This window comes from Uloborus diversus, chromosome 3, assembly GCF_026930045.1.
Source record: "Uloborus diversus isolate 005 chromosome 3, Udiv.v.3.1, whole genome shotgun sequence".
Taxonomy (NCBI): domain Eukaryota; kingdom Metazoa; phylum Arthropoda; class Arachnida; order Araneae; family Uloboridae; genus Uloborus; species Uloborus diversus.
This window is the reverse complement of record NC_072733.1, coordinates 64,817,494-64,843,044: the sequence shown is the minus strand read 5'-3', so window position 1 is coordinate 64,843,044 and position 25,551 is coordinate 64,817,494. Positions and strand designations below refer to the sequence as shown.

The 25,551-nt window shown below is 32.1% G+C and overlaps 1 protein-coding gene across 1 annotated transcript in view; it reads left to right on the top strand.

Annotated features, from left to right (window-relative positions):
• The window catches only part of LOC129218774 (uncharacterized), a 52,330-nt gene extending 28,245 nt beyond the window's left edge, over positions 1–24,085 (top strand). Inside the window, exon 3 of the mRNA XM_054853098.1 lies at positions 23,921–24,085. Within this exon, the coding sequence (XP_054709073.1) occupies positions 23,921–24,085 (165 nt within the window). The remainder of the gene's footprint in view (positions 1–23,920) is intronic.
• The last annotated feature ends 1,466 nt before the right edge of the window (positions 24,086–25,551 follow it).

Genomic DNA, 25,551 nt, shown 5'->3' with positions numbered 1-25,551 from the left:
AACTTAGAATTGGATAGGGAGAATGTCCATCCGTCTCAATTTTTCAGGCTGGCCAAATTGATTTGAGAAGGTAATTCAATAAATGAATTTTTTTTTTTCGAAGATCTTCTAACAATTGTTTTACAACAACATAAGGGGTATTTAGCACGTTTGGGAACAAATAACAGACGTGTTTAGCTTTTATCAAAAGTCTAGAACATTGTGACTGCAAAAATCCACAGTGAAAAACACACGAACACAATGAAAAAGTATGCTTTGGTTTTTCCAGTAACTAAAATAAAATATTTAAATTTCGGATGTTTAGTTCTGATGTAAATTAGTATGCTAATTAATTAATATGTTGAAGTTTGCTGATCGTTTATTTAGTACTTTTGATATAAAGTTATCTTACCAACCCACTAGTACTCTCTTTTTAGAATTAAGAGAGGGGGAATATGTAAGAGGTAAAAATGTCGCGTAAAAATTAAGTGAAAGGGGGGGTGGTCACAAGCGGTTTCTTTATAATATCTGATACCAGGGTCCACCGACTGATGACAGGCCCTGGTGTTCAGCAAATTGTGATTTAAAAAAAGGACAAAAGAAAAAAAAAATTTGGAAGTGAAAAACAACGCATGTTTTCTTTTGTCCTGCAAAATTAATTTATTTTAAAGATTCAAAATTTTTACTCGTTTTATACTTTTGCGCCATTCTAATTTCGCCCCATTTCTTTTAAATCACGTGTAGCTAACTTACGCTTGACGATTCTACAATGACTTTTTTACTACCCTTTAGCAATGAACCACCGTACAAATGAGGCTTAATTACCTCCCTTTCATTGCTTTCGCCGAGGGGAGAGAATAGAGAAAATATCTTCACCTCCGGATTCGCATTGCAAATGCAGCGACATCAGCATTGGCGATTTAGTGCCTTTTCGATCATTCAAGCACGCTTTTTCCCAAACTTGTCTCGCCAACCTGTTCCTGAATGTCGGCTTTTTGGTCGAACCACTTTTTCGTCAGGGGTCGAAAGGAAGGTTACATACGTTTCTACCGGAGTGGAACATCTTTGCGTGTGAACTATCTTTGATAATACTTCGCAGCTTCAAGAATTTTTTATGACAGTGCAAAAAAGTGATTAAAGAAAGACATAAAGTCGTTATAAGTTGCTGTAACGTCATAGTAAGACAAACAAGTGTTATGTGAGGTGTTTAACCGTATGTTGCTCAAACCAAATCTAAACGGCACTCAAGATCATTCCATGTCCACAAACGGTATAGGGTGAGCTGCTAGTAGTTGATGATTTAATGGAAATTTCTACAAGTTCTGTTTAATTTCACAAGGAAAAAAAACTGGAAAAAAATTGAAAATTTTTCAATGTGTTTATAACACTATCAGGATCAACGGTTACTAATCATTTTTCTGTTTTACTTACTATTTTTCAAGTTATTTCGAATAGAAGTTAAAAAGGGAGATTTTGCCAGTAGTTGACCACTCACTTCCAGTAGTTGACCAGCGTCTGCCAGTAGTTGACCACTTTTTAAACAATGTAAAATCTGAAATCTACTATATTAAAATCGGACCGGATGCATGCCTGTATGTACTTATGTTCCCTTAAAAGTCGCCTCTGATCGGTTGTTGGTTGGATGACGTCATCACAGATTTCACGTGACTTTGATGATGGTTACACGACGACTAGTAAGTTAAAATGCCGTGAAAATTTCGTGACATTTGGTGCCAAAACTAAGTCACCTAAAAATGGTGCCAACTTTATATTATATCTTCAATTTCTTGCCAAGTCTATAGACTGCAAACGCATATGACGTCACTGATATATGAGACGCCGAAGGCACCTCAGGTGGAGAATCTAGCCATCCTAGACCGCTCATATAATGCTTAAATATTTACTAAAAATAATGCATTGATATTATGAGTGATTATGTGTAAGTACAGTAAACTCCCAATTATATGCAGAATAGGGTGACATGGTAACCGCGGATGATTGAATTTTTCAGATAATCCGCCAAATAAATTAAAACCGATAGCTAAAAAAATCAACACTCGAACATACTTTTAAACTCTGCCAGCGATGACCTATTAAATTTTAAAAAGTTGCCAAATTTGGCGACATTTAGCAATTTCTCACCAAATTTGACACCAAAAATAAGTTGTCAAAAATTATGCCAACTTAGAGATATCTGTTTAATTTCTCGCCATGTCCATAGCAGCCACTCCAAGCAGATATGACATATTACCATCATGTAAGTCGCCTCAGGACCCGAACGTTACCGTCGACCCGAATCTAGTCAGCAAAGCTGTCAGAATAATGCCTAAATATCATAACATTACTGTTAAGTAACACTTAAATGAAAAATGTTTAATAGTTTATAGGGGTGTCGAAAACTAAATTTCCTTATATACGTAGCCAGAGCAGCCTATTCGCTGAACCTATCGATCCAAAATTTTGGAACGGTTATTTGAAGGAATGCGTTTGAGATTAATGATTTTAAAGAAAGCAGTGATCTCATGGCCGCGGTTACAGTGATAAAATCTCAAAATTTTCAAATGACAACACCCACTTTTTCCTTGTGCAAATTGATCAGTGTATTTATAAATCAGAAATAGCGTTCGATCGATCGACGTGTGACGAAAATTATTTGTTTGAAAATTTAAGTACCAAAAGAGACTTAAGAAACACGCTTTCCACTCTGCATTTTACAGATTTTTCCTTAAGCTTTGCACATGGCGTTTAGTGGTCTGTGCTTCTACTACTGTCTTACCCTGTGAGTTATGCAAAATCCTTGTCTTTTATACTGTCACTAGGATAAACAATTTTCATCTTTGCAGTTTTTGTCACACGCCAATTGTTACAACGCAATTTGAGGTTTTTCAATACGCGGATCAATTTGAGCAAGAAAAATGTGGATGTTGCGATTCGAAATTTCCGAAATTAGTTTACTATAACGAAATCTGTGTTAGTACTACGTTGTTTAAAATTTTCGCAGTTAGGAGAGCATTTGTTCAAATAAACGTAACACAAATTTTGGTTCTATTGGTTCAGCGTACAGGCGGCTAGTCAATTACATGCAAAAATACTTTTCTTTTTTTTGAACAATAGTAGAATTATAGTTTATCTTAAGCTAAAAAATGTTTGTAATCACTTTGATTTCGAGAAAAAAGCTTTAAAACCAACATAAGTTCATTACTTGACCGTTCTGGTCAACTACTGGCATTAATTGCATTTTAGACAACCAGTAGTTGACCACCCCCCTCAATCCCAACATAAATGATTAGTAAAATGATGCAATTTTTTTATTTACTTAGTATAAACATGGATGATCAGCATATATCAGTAAATGAACCTGAGGAATAAAATTTAACTTCGAGCATTACGATTCAATATTTTATCTCATGACAATTCTCACTCGTAAGAAAAGTGATTTTCTTGAACATTTTTGTGTGTCTTTGTAATTGTACCGTTCTAACCTCCATTCAAAACTTTACTTACAACTATAAATTATAAGAGAACACTTCATGGGATGCTATAAATTAGATTCAGCAATCAGATTAAAAATATCTACTTATCTTTCTTGTTTTGTAAACATTAGTGCTCGAATGGTCAACTACTGGTAGGTTGTCAACCAGTGGTAAGTCACCCTATACATTAAACTCTGGTCATGAAAGGTATCGCTTTTTGTTTAATAAAATAAAACACCTTACATTACTTTTGCTTTATTTTTTTTTAATGTGACGATAAAATCATCACAGTATGTTAGTTATAATGACACTTTTTTTTTTCTTTCCTTTTTTCACGATTTTATAAAAATTCTTGAGCTTGTGCCGCATTATGGAATGTGCGAACTGCATTTTCATATGACAATTTTTTGCTTTTCTGTGAATTTTAAAATGCATCAAGGACTTTTTGGACATCCTGTATATTTTTCTTTGTAGTTAATTTCCACAAAAATAAGTCATTGTAGTGTTTATTCTACTGATGTTTGTGCAGCAAAATTTTCACTGCTTGAAAGCTCACATTATGAAAAACATGTAAAATTTGATTTAAAATCTGAAATCATGTGTGGAGATATTTTCCGTGTCAATTTTTCCATTAATATTGTTAATTTCTTGATTTTCTGAATGGAATGAATTTTTAATTAACCCAGGAACGTGCTCAGAGATATACCTTTTCATAAGTCACTTCTTCGTGAAAAGCTCAGCAGTTCGTCCACTGCCTGAGAGTTTTACTTTAATCATTCGTGTACTCATGTATATGCGTTATAAGTTTCTTATTTTATTTTCTTATGAATGAATTTTCTTATGAACAGGTAAGTTGTACTGTATACAATATAGCTTACCTGACCTATTTATGAAGTGTACAATATTAAAGAGATATTAAGAGTAAAAATGTTTAGTAATATTTGAAAGTGACGAGTGTGATCTTACTTTTTAGTGTGCTTAACTGAACTCTCTATTGTAAGTATAAATTCAGTTAAATCTAAATTTATCTTAAATTTGCCTCGTTTGTTAATCTCTGATCTGCTTCGTAAATTCTTTCTTCATTCCTTTGTAAATTCGTAAATATTGTTGGTCATAAGAATAATATTATATCATTTCAATTTGTCAAAACCATTCTTTAACACTTTTACGTTTGGGCAATTCCACGGGTAACTGACTGAAATTTTTAGAGCAAAACAGTAAGTATTTTGTAACGTTCAACGCAAAATATACGTTGTGCAAATGATCTTTTCTCCAGGATTATTGTATTTTTTAAGCTTAATTAGTGGTACAATTGAATTCTCAATATATTTTGGTTGATTTTCAAAAATTTGTTAAAAAAACGGTAACTGACTGACATTTTAAAAAGTACCATGTCAGTCAGTTACAGTGCTTTTTTTTTTCCTTGATCATCCAAAATGTATTTCAAGAATTCAAGTTTACCATTAAATTCAGCTTAAAAAATATAATCCAGGAGAAAATATCGTTTGCACAAGAATTATTTTGAGCTAAATGTTGCAAAATACACACTGGTTTGCTTAAAAAATTTACCCGTGGAATTGCATATGTGTGTGTTTGTGTGTTTTGTGATAACACCGTAACTCTCTCAATACTTTTTTTAAATTCATAAGTTTTTTTAATCATTTTAAAGTTTTTTCCCCGTTTTCGACGAAAAATAAAGACACAATTTATAATTTTGTTGTTTTGCCTGTAATCAAAGTATTCAGTATTTTATTACGTATTGGTTCATTTCACAGATCCCAAAACGTAGACACAATGATGCAGTTGGTTAGAGTATCTTGCTAATAATTCAAAAGTTGTGAGATCGAATTCAAAACGGGCGGAACATATATTTTTAATGACTTATTTTATTCAGAAGAATTCTGATCCCGATTTCCATGAATATATAATCTAAACTCATTGCAGAATTCTGACAGCATTGAGAAGAGATAAAATGGAGGGAGTGAAGATTTTCATTCGTGAAGCAGAGATTCCAAATCACGTGAGATATTTTAAAGCAAAACATTGGAAGAAATCAGGTTTTTTTCGCTAGTTTCACGCAAAACGTGTCAACCATTCGTCGTTGTTGAGTCACGTGACTTGGAGTCAGTACCTTAGTTTTTGCTAAGCAAATGATTGGACTTGCTCCCTCCATTTACTAATTCCTGCTTTAAGGCTGTGTTTTTGTTAAAATAGGAAACGAAATATTAGTCTTACTTAAGTAAATTGCAGTATAACTTTTTAAAAATATTTTTTTTTTTAAATAGAGACATTGATTTGAATTTATTTTACAGCTTTATTATGTACTGCTTTAGTGTATAGCATTCTAGAGATGATATTCCGTTAGCTCAATATTGGTAACAGCATTCTGCTAATAATTAGAGGGTCATGGGATCGATCCTTCCATAGGAAGGTTCTTTCCAGAAAACGTAGTTTTTGACTGATTAATCGCCCTCCGCTGAATTCTGATCCTAATTTCCACAAGGACATAACATTAACTCATTGGAGACAGAATTCAAACCCACAGTTTTGTTGTTGCATTGAGATCAGAAAAAAGAAAAAAATGTTGAACATGGTAAATCACACATATATTATTTCTCAAACTTTTTTTTTTTTTTTTTTGTAGATACGTTATAAATTTTGTAATGTTGTTGTCGTGTGCCAGCCGGCCAATTTGGGATGCGCTGCTTCACTTTTTACAACTGTACCATAATTTGGTGTCATGTCAGACTTCCACAGTACACACATGCCACAAGGCCCGTTTATAGTGTGGGCAACCATTCACAGCATAACAACACATTCACACAAAGGAAGGACAAGGACGGGAGAAAGTTCATCCATGCCTGGAGCCGGGATTCGAACCCGGAACCTCCCCATCGCAGTCAGACTGCTCTGACCACTAGGCAAGGCGGCCAGCAATTTCTGTAATACTTCGTCGAAATTCAAGAGTGAAACATCGTTTTAAAGATTTTTTTCACCGCTATCAGTGAAAGAAAACCAGTCACATTTTTACTATTCTTTCATTATTTAAAAAAAAAAAAAAAAAAAAAAAAAAAAAAAAACGGGCTATACAAGCGTATTTCAAGCATTAGAAATCGGAAATGCGCCTAGAAATTCTAGTCAAGCGCATTTTCACACTTGATATTTTAAACAAAAATTTAGCATCGTGAAAAATGAGGGGGGGGGGGCATTGCAAATTTTAAAATATTACACTTCAATGTTTTTTTTTCCTAAATATGAATTAACTCTAATTGTTAATCAAAATAATTCACCTCTCTATAAAACTTCTGTGAAAGAAAGCTTCTTTGAAACGATAGTTTTAAGGTGCCCGCATCCAAACACAAATGTAAATGCAAAACAGTTATTCTGATGCCTAAAATCGAATGTGGAAATCCGTTAGAATAAAAGAAGATATTGAAAAATAACGTAAAAAAATACAGCAATGAACCAGTACCTGCCCTTCTGATCAGTTAAATTTATTTTATGGCTACTTCTAGACGCACAGAATATGTTAAAATATCGTCAAGTTGAATAATATACCATCATAATAGTATGCGCATGTAAAGTTGCCCATAAGATTCGAGAATTTACGATAATGGAACGAGAATCGTTCAAACATTCGAATTTGAAACTGCCTTTCCCCCTGTTTCGCTTGAGTAATGATAAAGGGAAAAGGGAAAGAAAAACAGAAATTTTATTTTTCATTCTATTTGTTCGATGCATCATAAAAGAAATCGGTATTGCTTGGGTATGAAGGATTTCCAAGATAATGTTGTCTGAAAAGAAATGACTGATCTTCAGCGAGAAAAATTAGATTGATTTAAATATCTACATTATGATTTGCACAGATTTTTGTAACAGTTTTTTGTCATAGGCTGCACTGATTTGATCTCTTAATTTATCAGTTATTGGTGTGTAATAAATATCTGCATTAATTAGCTTAAAATTGCTTTTTAGAATTTGTTCTATTATTTCAACCATTAAATATTTTTCTTTATCTTAAGACACAGTTCATTCACTTACTTTTTCAATCATTTATTAAATCACTTACGTATTCATTCATTCATTCATTTATTTACATTCTTTTATACAATAATTCACTCATTTTTTGATTCATTCACTATTTTATTTCACTGATTAATTTATTTTTCTCTTATATTAATTATTTTATTTAATTATTCCTTTCATTATCAATTTATTTCTTTATTCATTATTTTATTCATTATTTCATTCACTCATTCATTTAACCAAAAATATTTTTAAATATTAAATACAAAATAATTTAATTGAAAAATACTTTATTTTTCCTCATGAAAAAAAAATGTTTTTCTTTTTTTACAGGTACAAATTTAAGGTCAAAAATTAAAAATAATGCTTCAAAGAAAGTTTTATTATAAAATACATTGTGCTCTCTTTATCCACCGTAATTTTCAAAGAAATTTCCAATTTGTTCGTATTAGAAAAAAGTAAGGGATCTTTACTATTTCACTTTGCCTCACAATTTCCCTACTATACCAAGAAATCCGGTGTTGTTAAAAGAAAAACTTTTTCTAATTTTAAATACAAGAAATAAATACACTCAGAATCTGAAATTTTCTGGACTAATTTTCTGACTTTGAAAAATTAATCTTCTAATTTTATCAAAATCGAAATTTTCTCGATAGAAAACCAGTTTTAGTGCTATTGATTTCGTAGATAAAACGTTTGAATTTCTGCCGTAGGTACTAATGTTAAAATTTTTTGCATTGTTCCATGAAAACGACAAAATGAACATGCTCTGTGTTTTAACTTTATTCCATCAAAATTTGCTTGAAGAAAACTACTAGTTAGATCTGGGTATATAGAGATAATATCCCCGATAATTTTAATGTTAAATATTTATAAACTGTTGAGAAATTAAAGAAACATATGTCTAAATCAAATATACTGAAGCATCGAAATGTGGTATCTTATAGGTGCTACATTCATATTTTTTCTTTCAATTCAAACTATTCTGTCAAGAGTTTAAGAGTTAGTGAAGGAAGAAACCAAGAGACACGCAATTTCTCGTTTCATAACATTACTTTCGTGTTTTGATTTTTCATTTCATTGTTTGAACTACCCTTTTTTAAGCGATATATTTACGATGAATTAATCCTTCTTCCTTGAGTTAAATAAATACCTTTGTGCATAAAAAGTAAAATAAGCATTAACAACGTCGAACAGCACAAATTACTGATTACAACAGACACGTGTTTCGGCGCTACAAGGAACGCCTTTTTCAATGCAAAAGAAATGAGCTTATGGATGAAAAGACATCTGACAAAGGCCGAGAGCAAAATACTACAAAAAAACTTGGATGACTATTCATCCATAAGCTCATTTCTTTTGCATTGAAAAAGGCGTTCCTTGTAACGCCGAAACACGTGTCTGCAGCAATCTGCAATTCTGCAGTAATCCTTTTTCATGAGTTCATTAAATACCTTTGTCCATAAAAAGTAAAATAAGAAGTAACAACGTCGAATAGCACAAATTACAGGTTACTACAGACACGTGTTTCGGCGCTACAAGGAACGCCTTTTTCAATGCAAAAGAAATGAGCTTATGGATGAAAAGACATCTGACAAAGGCCAAGAGCAAAATCCTACCAAAAAAACTCTGATGACTATTCATCCATAAGCTCATTTCTTTTGCATTGAAAAAGGCTTTCCTTGTAACGCCTAAACACGTGTTTGCAGTAATCTGCAATTCTGCATTAATCCTTTTTCATGAGTTAAATAAATACCTTTGTGCATAAAAATTAAAATAAGAAGTAACAACATCGAATAGCACAAATTGCAGATTACTGCAGACAAGTGTTTCGTTACAAGGAATGCCTTTTTCAATGTAAAAAAAATAATGAGCTTATGGATGAAAATACATCCGACAAAAGCCAAAATCCGACAAACGCTCGGATGACTATTCATCCATAAGCTCATTTCTTTTTCATTGAAAAAGGTGTTCCTTGTAACGCCGAAACACATGTCTGCAATTTGAGCTATTCAAAGCTGTTATTTCTTATTTTTCTTTATTTCATGCTTTTTCTTTCACGCAAAAGTAAACTGAAAAGAAACTTTAAAATTGCTTAATAATAAACTGAAATTGATTTTAATTTATTACAAAGAACGACGGTAAATGCTGTTATAAATTTTAGCATTTAAAGTTAAAAAAAAAAACAAGGGCTCTATATAGCAATTATTAACCAGTTTATGCAGGTTTATTCTTTTAATAAAGATATAATCATTTCAAGCTGAATTCTCACATTCATAACAACATGGTTCCATACTTCACTGCAGTTTATTCAGGAAGCAAATTAATTTTAATCTTAGAAGCACGTTAAGACCTTGTTTTGCAACTTTATTTCATTATCTACACTTTTTATTCTTGCTAATTTAAATGACGTGACTTTTTTTTCCCCTCATTTTATGAAATAGTGATTTGAATATTTTAATAATTGTCCTTAAATTGAGTTTCAGGTCCACTAATAACGTCAAAAATTGAAAGAAAAGTTCTTTCTTTCCTTCAAAAGTAATTAGAAAATACTATTAAAGTTTTTCTTTTAAAACAGTCTTTCTTTCATTATCCTCATTTTTTTCTGCCCAAAGTTAATTAATTGATTATAAATGTTGCAAAAGCTTTTATACGCTTGTCACTAAAATTAATTTGGGAACATCTTGAGGCCACAAAGCAAATTCCAAATTAATTGGATAATGTAAATTTTTGCTCGGATTATTGGGTTATTTTAGTTAAAGAAGAGCTGTGCTTCAAAAAGAATGAAAAAATTAGCTTGAATCAAAATTCTTTTGAATCGTTTTTGATTTAAAAACAAAAAATCTTTGGGGTAATTTAATATTTGTAATCAGAATTCTGTGTTCAGTGTGCATCTAATTATATAGTGTTTGTCATTAATATGTTGTAATTATAGTGCATAATCAAACTCGACATCAAAGTCCTAAATCTATGCATATTATTACGCAATCGTGCCTCGCTTTTCTGACTCTTGGAAAAGGTATCATTCCGGTAGTCTTGTCACAGAATTTTGATGACGTAATAATCTCAATTTGATTAATATCAATGATCTGCGTTTTTTACGTCAGCGCTTAATACACGAATATGGATACCACGTCACCTTATATTATTTATTTATTTTTATTCAGCTTCTCATAATTTTCAGAAAAAAAAACTTTTTTTCAATGAGTTTTTTCTTTCATTTGTTTTTAATGATTATAAAGAGAAAAATACTCAAAATCTTTTTTTTTTCTTGCTTAGGTCTAAAAGTCTGCTAATTCATTTTATAAAAAGTTTTAACTATTTTTACTGGTTAAAAGAGAAATCATTTCTCTTAGGGTGATAATTTTTCCCGACCCACCCCTACGTTCCATCTGCTCACCTATCCACAATTTTTACACTTAACCTCAAAGGCTTTTTTTTTCCTTTTGTCTCATTGATTTATATTGACTCGGCTAAGTGTGTGCAAGAAATTATTTTACAATTCATGTATTATTGCTAAAACGCTTGAAAACCTGGGGAGATAAAAGAGCAGGGGCCAAAGTCTCTGAAGTATCCGCCGAAAGCGTGTCAGTGAGCGAAACGAGCATGGAACGGAGCTTCTTAGTCTTTAATTAAAATGTGAGAAAGAAAAATCTCTTGCATGAAGCAAAAGGAGTTTCTTCCGAAAATTTTGGCTTATCCCTAGGTCGAATTTTTAATATGTGTTCTAAAGTGTACAGAGGAGTGTATGGTTCGACTACCAGTGAGACATAAACTTGAACATCCAGTTTATAGGACGCATGTATTTCACTGTTGAAAATAGTTACTCAAAAATAAGGCAAAAATATACTCCTTTTTGAGTACTTTCCCAATTTAGAATAATTCCGAGTCAAAAGCCATTTTGAAAAACACATGTACTCATTATTTGATGTACGTTCTGGATATCCAATTCTAGTACATATTGAATTCAAAAAAAAGCACGTTCATCGTTTAAGAAAGAGTCTTTTTACTTTCAATTGTTGGCTATTTTCCATATTATGGTTGTCATTTCTGCTTGTAATTATTAGTGTAAATTACACTTCACAATGGTGTTCCGAAGGGTGTTTTAACGACACGTGACTCTTGCTTAGTCTTTGGTTAGATTTTTAAAACCTCTACAACTTATATATGAATCGTTTGCGTATTGTTTGCGTATTATGATGTATTCCTTTCATCGACTGCGCTCAAGTACGAAATTCGCGTTTTTAATTTTTCATTCACAAAAAAATTAAGCTTATTACATTGCGGGGTGGTATCCCCTGAATGCAGCTTCAGTTGATATAGGGTTTAGTTGATACTAAGACTTTAATTTTCGAATGCGAATGTGCCTAGAACTTCGTCCTACGAGGAAGTAACAGACTTAGGCTGATCCCATCTATTTACGCTGCAAAACCTGTCTTTTTTTTGTTTGAGAGTTATTCTACAGATGGGGTCGACAAATACTTTTAAATAGGGGTCCGAGTACATTTGAAAAATTTTCATCGAGGTCCAGGAAAAAAAATTATATCCCTTATAATTGTTTTATTTTAATTTTTACTCCAAAACTGATGTTAAATGCAATCGGTAGGCGTATTTGAATTCAAAAATCAACTGGCAAAATTATTTTTAGTCTCGAGTCTTGCAGTTTGTTTGAGCTAAAAGTGTGTGTTTCAAGTGGGCACCGTAAGTTTCAAGCAATATTTGGTTTTCAAATGTTCCCCAAACGTTCGTGAACCTTACTTGGTAGCCAAGTAAATGGATCAAATCAGTCAATTAAATTTTAGAAAACATGATGAACGAAAAAAATATGGTAGGAGAAATCTAACCTGGCAGCCTTGTAATGTTATGATTAGGACCATTGTTGCCTTCACAACGCTGCTTGGTTAGTTTTGTCCCGACTATAATATGCTAAAAATAAATGGTGTGGTTGGTGCCCGAAGGTATTGTTATCCATAGAAGAAAATGTTCAAGTAATTCAAGCACCCAAAGGTATAGTTATCTACAGAAAAATATTCTAAAGTAAGTTATTTCTGTAAGTTAAACTTTCAAAACAGTTTTAGCGGTTCAGTTTTTCACCGACCGCAGTCTAGATCAATCTGGACAGCGGTGCGCCAGTTGTCGCCCGCTGTTCTAAAGAAATCATTTTTTTGTGCACAAAAGTAAATGTTTATGGTTCGCTTTCAACTATCATATTGGATGTTTAAATAATTATATCATGTTAAGCAAGATACTACGGTGTTCCTTGACTAAGAGGCATGATTTTACTTAAGAGAAGTTGCTTATACTCTAGCAATTGTTTTTGTTACCGGCTTTAAGTTAACGTAATGTTGTTGTTTGGATCAAAAGATACATCACGTTTGGGTCAAGTTGACACGTTGTAAATATTTAGCTCTTTAATTTTTTAAGTCTTTCAATTCTTCTAGAAATGCTCATTAACTACCATAAAAAAAAACCTCAAAGGAAGAAAACTCCTCTTATAATAATTGAAAGAGCGAATTTCGAAGAAGATATCAATACTTCGGGTTCCTTTGATTGTAAATCAGATTTACGTTTATTATCTAACTCAGATTATTACTTCGAACATCTTATAAGACTGTATTAAAAACAACTCTCAAAAACTTCATTTCGTTGCTTATTACATCAGCGTAACAGTTTATTTATTTGTGTATTATTACACAAATTATTATTATGATCCACGTTAGATCAAGTTGAAACACTTTTAAAACAAATTTTAAGAATTTTTTCAATATGAAAACACCCATGTCAAGAAAAATTTTGAAATCTTTAATTGGTAGGAAAATAGAAGTTGTATTATGAAATTTTGTTTTTGTACGTAACATTAGTACATAACTTTGAAAATTCAAAAAATCAAAATGTAAAAAGTGTATCATCTACTACCTGGTCTCCCCTACTTTTAGCAAAAATTAAACTTCTTTGGATACATTCTTTCAGCAAAATATTTAAATAAACTTAACTTCGGGTTTAAACTATTATTCAGTGTAAAATAATAATCACTGACTTTTATCAACTATATAAAATGAGATTTTTTTGACGTCTTCAAAGTTTTATGATAAATACATACTTCAAAATATAAATAAACTAACAGTCTTGGTACTTAAAAAGGCTCGTTTGCATAAGCTAGAAACTAAGAAATTAATTTTTAATTCGTAAAAAAAATCTACCCTAAGTAATAAAGTAAACAATTAGAGTAAATACAGTGTTTGCTTAAAGAACAAGATTGAAAAATTGCTGTTTGAGTTGAGTAGAAGAAAATTAGTTGGAATTTTTATTTCTTGCTTAATTAAATCTGACAAGAGTTAAGCACGATGTTAGATAATAAGTAGCTTTTTTGACCTCTAATTTGTCTTTCTTGTCGATGCATTTTTAAAAGGTATTTTATGAAATGTTGCACAGTAGTTTTAATTTTTGTTACTACGAGGAGCACGTTTAAAAGTAAAGCAGAATACTAAATTTAATCCGGCTAAAGAGCATTATTTGCTCAAAAGAAAGTTACTTAAAATTTGAAGTCGTTTAAAATAAAAAAAGGAGTGATTTCTATGTTTACGCTTCACAGACCAAGGAATTTTCTCTATTTAAGCTAAGAGAATCGCCAGTTCTGCATATACAATGTGCATGTTCAGTTTTCAACATTTAATTGTGCATGATATTCCCCCTGTTTCATCTGAAATATACTTTCTCCGTTTTTTCATGAAGCATTGGATACTCCACAAAGCTCCATCATGGTGCTACAATGCTACTGTGGTCAGGTAAATGGCAGTATCTGCAGAAATTTGTTTTCGCGACATTTGAAGAAATGCGTTTTGGATTCACTATTATTGACAACAGGGAAATGTTGGAATTAGACGTTTTTTTTTCTTCAGCGGAAACCAAATAATCAAGCTTGTACAATACAGCTAACGTACAATAGATGACTCACGGTAGAATAGTGGGCAATGTTGATGAAGGTACAGTAGGACACTATCCCACTGACCCCAAAGTAGTACTTTTAAATCAAGCGTCAGAACTTGCAAAGTTTGTCAGTTAAAGAAATTAACACTACAAATACCTATGCAGTTAGGTTTCAGGTTTAATTTAATTCATTGATATTGATTATTGAATATAATAGTTTGTGCCTAAAATTCAAAAACGTAAAACTTCCATGATTTTTCCAAAAGTGATAATAGTAATCAACTAAGTTGCAGCTTCTTTTCAAAACGAAATATGACTGTGGCTGACTTCTATGGCGTTGCTACACAAATTAAATAAAATATGGCATACATTTTTTTTAAGCATTTGAATTAGGGAAATTACCTGTGTTCCTCTCTTTCCCTTATTTTAAAAAAAAAACGGATATCCTCTTAAACAATTAATACATATTTTTATTCAATTTGTTTGTCATAAATAATAGAAACATTACAAAATAATTTAATTCATTACCATGAATCATATGGATTAAATCTATGGTAACGCAAATTACATTTCACACACTCTCTCCGCGTTTTTGCTGAAATTTCAGCGATAGCATTTTGTTTAAAATATTATTTTCATATCTTATACCAAAAAAGTACTATACAAATCTTTACTTAACTTTGAAACTTCTGCAAATGAAAGCAAAATCAATAATTAATAAATTCTTGCTGGGTTCGAAACCTTTACGGAGTTAAGAGCCATTTTTTCTCGATTAAGGCAATTATTTCACTTTCTTTTTCCATAGAGACAAATATTAGTTGGGGAAGGTGGAGCAAAGTGAAATACAGTGCAGCGCAAACGTTTAAGCACAATGCAAATATTCAAACGAAAAAAAAAATGTTCAACAGAATGCTTTCAAATATTTACTGTAGATGAATAGTACATATAATAATAAAACAAAATAATAATAATAATTTAAAAAAAAAACATTTTTGCAGTTTCAAAAAAAAAAAAAAATCGTTACGAAAATTAGAAACTACAAAAATACATTTTTTAATGTTACGAAGTCAGATTTTATGAAAGTATCTTTTGAAACGTGATAGATGGTTGAAAGGCAAGATATTATTCTTAGGCTACAAAGTGTAGTAATCGCTCTACGAATAATCAAAATTCCAAAATGTCTGTAGCTTTCGCCTGAAGAAATTGAGCAATTTTGGAAATTGAAAGTTGATAGTGAATGCATTTTTCAAGTTTCTGTCATTTTTAATTGGTCCAAATGTGGTAGTGCATAGTGCTTTACTATAAGGAGGGTAATTCAAAGATGCGTATCGCCCTAACAGCCAAGAAAAATTATATTTCGTGAGGATGGAGGATATAAAAGACTGGTTCGAGCTGAGAATTTATCTCTTCATCGAATAAAACTTCAACTTGGATCAAACATACTTCGTGATAGCATAAGTACTGCCGTGGGCAGGTAAACGGCAGTATCTGCAGAAATGAGTTTTCGAGATATCTGAAGAAATCTGTGTTGGATTCAATACTAACAGTAGGGAAATGTTGGAAATGGACTGTTTTTTCGCTCCTTTTTTCAGCGGAAACCCAATAATCGAGCTTGCACATTAAAATAACGTGCAACAAACGACAAAAATGCCAAAAAAATGAAAAATGTGCAGTTACTGCCCTTTACCTGCCCACGGCAGAGTAGACGAGCGACTGAGTCGGCATTCACAGAAAAGGCAGAAATTTGTACATGAGAATTTGGATGGCCTAGATGGGTTATTTTTCTTTTCGCGTGACTTGAGGAGAGATTTGAAGAGCATATGCTGCAAGCCACAAGATGGTAGCTTGCTTATGGTATCCAGAGCTTTTGAATTTAATTATTGGAGAACCACCCAAAATGATACACAAAATTCAAACATTGTCAAATGGCAATTGTTGAATTTCCGAGTGATCATTTGTTAACGATTGGTGAACTCATAAGTGCTCCCAATCGGATCTTTCAGAAAGACAACGCATCGATCGATACACACTTCCCAACAAAAGAATGACTTACATCTCAGAATATCAATATGATGACCCGATCAGCAATCAGTTAAGATCTTAGTTCAATATAAAAAGTCTAGCAATCCTCTCAACAAGTGACTTCGACAAGAATGGGAAGCAGTGCAGCATTATTCAGTGCAATCTAAAATCAGCGATTTTGAAAGCCTGATGTAGATTCGCTCCCAAAACCTTCATTCTATCTCCCCAGGATCAGTGGAAACACCACAGACTACTAAAGGACTCTTGGGTTTTCTGAAATGTAAGTATTTTGTTTTTGTGGATAAACTTTTTTGCATATATAACGAGATCGACGTTGGTCAAGTTGACACATTAAAATGAAAAAATAATTGTATGTGAAAAAAATTATGTCAATGAAGGTTTTGAAATCATTAATTGGTTGGAAAATAGCTGCAATATCAGGTGAAATCCGGTTTAGGTACCCAACACTGATAACAGAACTTATAAAAATCAAAATGCTAAAAATGTATCAAATATGCCTGGTCTTTCCAGCTAATCTTAAATCATTTAACAGACACATTCCATTGTTTGCGAACTGATCAAATCCTAACCTGTGAATGAATTTAAGCATTAAGTGAAGTTTTTAATGCATTTAAGTGGTTTAAAAATATTGCAAACATAAACTACATTGAAAGTTCAAGCTGAAAAGAAAACGATTGCTAAAATAAAATCATCATAATAGACCTCACTAATTTTCTTCACATTTCCAGGAACAAACTCTCATATTATTAATCAAAAAATGTCTAGTTATACCCAAGTATTGATCTAAACATCTCACGAAAAGCACCAGGTAATGATACTTTTGAAAATGAAATTAATGTGCTTAACCACTTATTCATATATGTCCCATGTTAACATATTTCCAATCTCTCGTAGTCATTATGGATAACAGTTGCGCTGAAACCTTAGTAAGCAATAACTTGTGATTACCTCGAGTAACATAATAAACGTTTCTATAACATGCAATCTCTAACACCTGAGAGCTATTTTAGAAACATAAATGTTTGAAACTGAGGTGAAAACTGTAAATAACAAAGTAATACTCAAAAGGAAAGTAAATATCAAAAACGGTTTTAGCTAGATAAAAATTATACTAATATGAAAATACTCCATTTCCAAAACACATAAACAACACAGTGATTTTCATGAAAAACGCATTACTAGAACAGTAAGTCTTCGTAATTTTATAATGATAACATTCCTAACAGAAATTAATGCTATCTGAGGAACCAGATGAAGCATCTGAGGCAGAAAATCTCATAAAAGATTAATTTAAATGTATCTTCGAGCGAGTTCCGATGCCAAGAGCGTTTTAGTTGCATTCTTAGGAGATAATCTAGGTCTTCGATCACTTATGGAAATGAGCTTTGGACACTGAAAGGGTTTTCCGAGAAGTTTCCTGACTGACCTTTTATATTCATATCTCCCAGTAACATTTCCTCCAGTTGCATCTGTCAGATCGAGATGTCTTACTTTGTGCATGAAATATTTTTAACAATGGACCTAAAATTCTTAATGCATTATTCATTGTGTGAAATTCTGGAATTGAAATATTGTACAAGTGTTGTTTAACTTGTAAAACAAATACAATGAGAGAAAGATCGTCAAAAATGAGGCAGGGATTGCTCTTGATGCATATTCGTGCTTTTCATGCAGTAGATCGTCAAAAATCGGGTAGTTCGAATTTTCAAATAGTTCGGATTTTCACGAATAACCAAGAAATTGCCGTTTAAGAAAAGAGTATTCTATCCAATAAAGTGGTTATGCAATATGTATGTGCATATCATAAAATACAGTACATAACGCTACAATATCTAATTACATTTTTAACAACATTTAACTCTAGTGGTTTATTGAACACAAAGCACAATTTATAAAAAAAAAAAAACTTCTAAGGAGTGCGTTCGGATTTTTGACAATTCTGATTTTTGACGTTATATTCTTGACGATTCTGACTTTTGACGTTTGGATTTTTGAAGTTCTTTTCTTGACGATTCTGATTTTTAACGTTTAGATTTTTGACGTTCTATTCTTGATGATTCTGATTTTTGACGCTCGGATTTTTGGCGTTCGGATTTTTGACGTTTTACTGCAGTTTTCTTTTGTTGAGATAGTTCTCGATCTACCCTATGACAGTCCTCTTCAGAATTTTAACAAGCGGCTGAAACTGATACACACGTAAGATTACTCGAGCTAATTATTAAAATTTTACACCACGTTTATAACCGTAATATTGTGTACAAAATTATTGAAAGTTGATTTTAAAAACGTACTCTTGCCGTGCTGTAAATATGGTCCCTCATAAGATTAAAAATTTTCTTCTGGGAAGTTTCCTGGCTTTGAAAAATAAGAAAGAAAATAAAAGAAATTTAAAATTCACTCCCTCTCCCTTTTTCAGCGCAATGTTTGCATTTTAAAAACACCGCATTCCACTTCAAGAGCACTTTATAAGATTTTCATTCAATTTTTCTGAAGTTAAATTTTTATATTCTTATATTAAACTCATATTTTGGAACATTAATTTGAAGTTTAGATTGCAAGGAAGAGTGAAAGAGCGCTTGAAACCGCCAAGTTTTTTGGTTGCATTTTCCTCAACTGCTGTCATTACAGATTGCAAATGGAAGTAGAAAAACCATCTGATAAGCAAATGAATGTCTACGCTGTGACGAAGAGGTTAAGTGTGATTTCCAGTTTTTAACTTCACTTTAATAGGAAGAATTGATTTCTGATAGATGTATCACACAAGAAAACTAAAAGCAATCGTAAACTCAACCCCGTTCTATCCTCAACTTCAAGCGCAGGTATCCTAACGGGAATTTTCAACAAGGTTGCTCTCGATTGAGCGGAAGTTTGCTTACAACGAGCTACCTGTTTTCTTTATTTCTGACTAATTTATAACCTTAGTCTGTTGTTCGCTCGATTTGATTTATAATATATTTTTACTAATATTTACTTTTTAAAAGGATAGCTTTCTACATACCATTTTCTGTAAATGTTGGAAGAGTTAAGAACAAAATGCTAATGCGGGCATTGTATCGTTAATTTGTGTGTGGTAATATTAAGAGAGGGGGATGAACTAAAATGGTAAAGAAAATGGCTTCACAAAAGAAAACAGCTTGGATGGTATGGTGCGGCTCTGGTAACTTAATGCTTGACCTTGGACGAGATCATTTATGTATTAGTTGAAAGATTAGAAATATTTAGACTGTCTTAGCTCCAATAATTGCTATCGCGAACGAAACTTGCTGTTCTTGCCCCTATTTTAGTAAGTGGAATCGATTAAGCCTCATCGGACTGAGTCAACTTATCAGAGAAAGCCTATACAACAATGTAATAGGAGCATTAGAGTGAGAATCAAAACAAACAACAACCACCAAAGTCCAGTCGGCGTTTCTAGTGGATATTACAAGATAGGTAAAGAGTAGTTTTGCGTTTGATAAAACAAGGGGATGAGATATGGCGAGCTGCGAGGAGAATAATCACAATGTGAAGGACGATGAGAAATTCCTTAAAAATGAAAACGTTTATACAAGGATCCCGGTCAGATCTAGCCCTTTATAGAGCGAGAAATAAAGAAGAATACAAACCTGTTTCTGTTAGTTTCACGAAAGTTTCTTTGACAGATTTATGAGTGTAGCAGCTGACTTCCAGAATTGGAAAGAATCAAAAACACATAAGTTAAATGCAACTCAATGCACTATCTAGAAACATTTTTATGTCAGAATTTTACCCAAGAATGTTCCTTTTTTATTCCATTGATTTTCAAACGATGGAGTTAAATAATAAAAATAAAACAACAAGTCAGATTTTTTAAATGCCAATTCCATTTCTTGAAACAATAAGACTAATAGTAAGTATTTCATATGCATTTTTGGCAAATGTTTGGTAAACGCTCCCCCCTCCATTACTTTTAACCTATAGAATATTGTACTTTTGATCTTCTGAAAACAGATTTTTCTAAACACAAAACCTCCACGATTAATGGACTCTGACCATCCTAGATCTCAGGACAGATGAAAGAAAATTACTAAATCTGATTTTTTTTTTTTTTTTGCAAAAAGTCCTTCTATCATTTAAATAACGAAGTAGACATGCAATTCGTAAAAAATGTTATTATGTTGAATATAAGACAACAGCAAATAGTCATTACAGTTTCAAACTTAATTAAATGACCCCAAATTGTCCACAAAAAAAAACATCTAAATACCGCAGTTAGCACTTTTTTTTTTTTTTTTTTGAATTATTAAAATACCGTATATAAATCAAACCACATAACCCTCAATGATTCAAATCATATACTATAAATCTCCATTTAGAAAATGCAATTGAGGAGCGGGGTAGCTAAAACATTTAATGCAATAAATCACTATTCTCAATTTCATACTGGCCAATTTCCTTAAGCCAAATGAAAATTTTGTAATGAATAGGATTTTTTTTTTCCTAGTCAGCCCCAGTCTTATTCATCGATTTCATCTTTGCGTTGAGACCCTAATTTATTTCTGATATTGTTAGCATGCAAAAGAGTTTTTTTTTTTTTTCCTCCTTTAAAATGTCAAAAACGTTGCTAACTATTAATAATGAATCCGGAATGAATCGTTTTTCTTCGTTAAGCAAAACATTAAACTTTAAAAAAAATTACTTTTTTCTATACTCTTGATTAATGTATGTAGTTAAGAATTAACTATCTCTATTTATGAAATTCAGTATAAAATATAGAAAAAAACTCCGGAAGAGAATTTAGCACTTCTTCAAATTTTCAACTCGACTTCTTTTTTTGTTCCCCCAAGTACATTTTTTTTTCTACCACGAAACGAAAGGCTCTTTTTTAGTTAAATAAGCACGTATTTCTCTTAACATGTTCTTTTTAACTGCTCAAGTTGACATTAAGAAAAAAGTGGAGGACTCATGTTTTATTGATGTAGTCTGTATTTCCTGTAACTGCTATGCAAACGTGTTGATTTGTGTTTGTTAATTTTTTTAACTTCGATTATAGAATGTTATAAGCTCGTGAATTTAAAAAAAAATTAACCATCCAACTATTTTGCCTGCTTTCTATAGTCAAAGTATTGAATTTTTTTAAATACTGAGAAGGTTTTCTTTTTTTTTTTTTACTTTGTTCATCCCTAAATTAAAATTGGCAGCCACGGTTCTACGCCTCCCCTGGAGGCAGCCCTGCCTTTACGTGTTCATTGTCCCCTACAGACTATTATTACAGGCAGCTGTTAGGGCCTTAGAAGGTCCTGGACAGTTATGCAACAAAGTAATTTTATCGGCCAACCGATGAATTTACAGACACACAGTAAAGCATCTTATTGCTCACAGCAGAGCATTGTTTAAGGAATTTTTACTAGGCAACACGAGTTTATCATAAGAGTAAAAATTATTGAGAAGGTTACAGCCTTTTTCTCAACAAATGTATGCATAATCGTCGCCTCAAAGTGGTATTTCTGTAAGTACTCTTTGTTCTGTGACGGCTGTATACGATTTCTGATTTAAAAGGAAGCCGATATAAACAAACCTTAAGCATAGTATTAACTCCGAAGTGAAGGGGCTCTGGGGGTTTCTCCCCCGGAAATTTTTCGAAATTTTTAGCTTTGAAAACGCATTTTAGACGATCTTTGGTAATGTTAGGATTAAAGAGGTTCGGTGTCGCTCACCTGTCTATTTTTCGAACTTGTAGCTCTAAGAATGCAGTTTTAGACGATCTTTTTGGTGATGTTAGAGTGAGGAGAGATTTGAGGGTCCATATCCCAGGAAATTTTTCTTTATTTGTAATCTTAGAAATGCATTCTAACTGTCTTTCGTAATATTATGCGCTAGGGTGCGACTCCCTCCCCACGCCCGTTTTTCGAAATTGAAACGTTCAAAACGCAAACATTATATCCAATAATGTTCAGAGGAGGGTGGTTCGGGGGTTGTCCGGCGGATTTTTTTCTGCAGTTGTAGTGCTAAAAACGGAGTTCAATGCGCTCTTTTTGTGAAGTGACGTGGAGGAGTGATTCTAGGGCCCGCAACAAGAAATTTTTCTAATTTGCAGTCTTAAAGATGCATTCTACTTGTCTTTGATAATGGTAGGGGAGATGAGGCTTGGAGCACTCTTTCGGAAATTGTAGCTCTAAAAAATAGAAGATTAAAAAACTGAAACCCGACTACGGCAAAAAAAAAAAACCCCAAAAGATAAGAAACAAGGTAATTGCTGTTTAATATCAGTCCTATAATCGTCCTATTGAGTCTCAACTACAGTTCTACTATACCGCACGACTACGGTATTTGAATTGAATTATAAATGTCATTAATGCGAAAGTGACAGAGGATTTCAATAGAACTAAATAAATAGGAATATCTAACCTATCAAATTACTGGTTTTACTCAACAGTACGATGATATTAAACAGCCCCTACCATGGCACGACTACGGTGTTTGAATTTAATTACTATGTTATTAATGCGAAAGTGACAGAGGATTTCAATAGAACTAAATAAATAGGAATACCTAACCTATCAAATTACTGGTTTTACTCAATAGGACGATGATATTAAACAGCACCTACCTTGTTTCTTATCTTTTTTTTTTTTTTTTTGCCGTAGTCGGGTTTTAGTTTTTTAATCTTTTATTTTATTTAAATATTTTCCGTTTTAATCAAAGGTGGACAAAAAAATAATAGCGTGAGTAATTTACGGTAAGCATTTTATTTTGATATACAAGAATGGTAAACTTAATTTATTGCTATTACATGAAGCTGATAGAAAATTTAAACAATAAAAGATTGATTTTACTTAATAAGACTATAATAGTAATCAACACCAAACTTGTTTCTTACCCTTTGTTCCCTTAGTCGGGTTATTAATAAATTTATTTAAAACCCACGCTAAAAAAATCCTTTAAAATCGAGTTTTACAAGGTAAAATCAACTCCTCCTATTGTGAAGTCGATTGATAGCGTACGTTACTTGGGCCATAATACCGAATCAATTGACACCTTATTCATGAAAGTTGGATAAACAGTTTAGGTGCTACAGCGGAACATACACAAATACAAAGACTGCTAATTGTTTTTAAAAAAGCAAATAAATTGTCTCATGCTACATTTGAAGTCGGTTAAAATATAGCCTATGTTACTCGGGTTATAATAGGGAATCGATTGACACCTTATTTATCAAAATCGGATGAATAGTTTAGGCACTACGGTGGATAATACGTAAATACAAAAACATACATAGACTGCTAAAATTATAACCCTTTCTTTTGGCTTCGCCGTAGCCGGGTGAAAAATAGAAAAATGTACCGCCAAAAGTCAGCAACCTTTCTGAAACGGTGCTTGAAACTTTTAAAAGAATTGGGAAATCTCCTCTGTTAAAGCCAGCCATGTCTCGGGAACCTTCAAGAAGAAGTAGGTGGGGTTTAATTCATTTTTTGCATGTTTTTGACCTTTTTAAATGTTGAATTTATTTTTAGATGGGAACAATGAGCAGCCTTAAAAAGTCTCATTCATTATCTCGGCATTCTGTAGATTCAGTCAAACAGCATTCATCTTCAAGGCATTCCGAGGATTCTGTTAAACATCAACCTAATACAAGATCAACAACACCAAAAAGCTCAGCTTCAACTTATTCTGCATAAATCATTTTATACTTCTCAGTAATTACTATCTTTTTTTGTTATGTAATACAGGTGGAAGGAGGTTTTGAATACTTTAAGGGTTTTTCCTCATCTAAAGAAGTTTTGGAGGAAAATGTATAGCCAAGTCTGTTTTCTAAGTAGTAGTAAATATTATCGAACTTTTTAATATCTCTTAGTGCACAAAACATATTTCGAAAGAATTTTTTTATACTGAAATACGCATTAATTTTTTTTTACCACATATGTTACATTGCGCCATCAAGCTCATGTTTTATCTGTCATTTTGTATAACATTTAAGGATAAATATCACTACCACATTAAAGTTTTTAAATCATAATCAATAATTCAAGTCACAACATTACCTGCATGATTAATGTGAGGTCATAGTTTACCTGCACAATTTGAATCCATTTTATGTTCCTAACTATGTGGCACATATTTTACAACTACTGTAGCAAAGAGTTTGGGTTTAATGAGAAAAAATTCTTTATTTTTCCAAGTTTAGAAACTGTTTCTTGCTTACTTTTTAAATAGAAGTTGCTGATTCCTTTTAGATTATTTAGTTAACAATAAAACAACTGCTAAAGTGCTAGTCAAAGCTTTAAAAATCATGTTTGTCCAGTGGTAAGGCAAAATTATGTTAATTTCTATGTACAGGGGTATCCCTCGTATGACATGGTTAATTCGTTCCCTGTAGTATTGAAACCGTGTTATACGAAACTTTTTTATAAATAGTATTTATACTTATTTTTTAAACTAATTAATCATGTATACATCATAAATCATGTCAATGTGTACTGTGTTGTATCGAAACCGTGTTCCGTGTTATATCGAAACTGTGTCATACAAGACCTTGATATAATTTAAATCAAGGAATGTGTACCGTGTTATACAACACCTTAAAATAATTTAAATCAAGGAATGTGTACCGTGTTATATCGAAACCCAGTCATAGGGTGCAAATTTTATAACAGCTGAAATTTCAGCTCAATAGAACATACAAACGAAAACTTGCTACCAGAGCATACAAAGACCCACTGATTTTAAAATAAGAGTTGTTATAAACGATAAAACTTAATTATTTGGTACTTACCTCAAATTAAAACTGTTATGCACAATAAGAAAAAACTTTATCAACTTTCTGTACTAACAACAAAATGCATTCTATAAGGAAAAAATCTGAGTTTTTCTATAGCAATAAAGTTTGTCTGAGGAACAACAACAAAACAAAATGTAAAATGAAATAAATATAATTATTCTATTTATTTTATTTCATATTTTGTTTCGACTACATTTTTTATTTATCGTTTGGCAAATTTAGCTTATGTTGAATCCTAATGTTATTTTCTTACAATGCATTGGAAACAAAATAATATTCATCTTTTTGTTTTTAAACACTGATGAGAAAAAAAGTATGCAATTAAAAGTTAAAAGTTATTGTTATACACAGAAACCAAACTTTTGA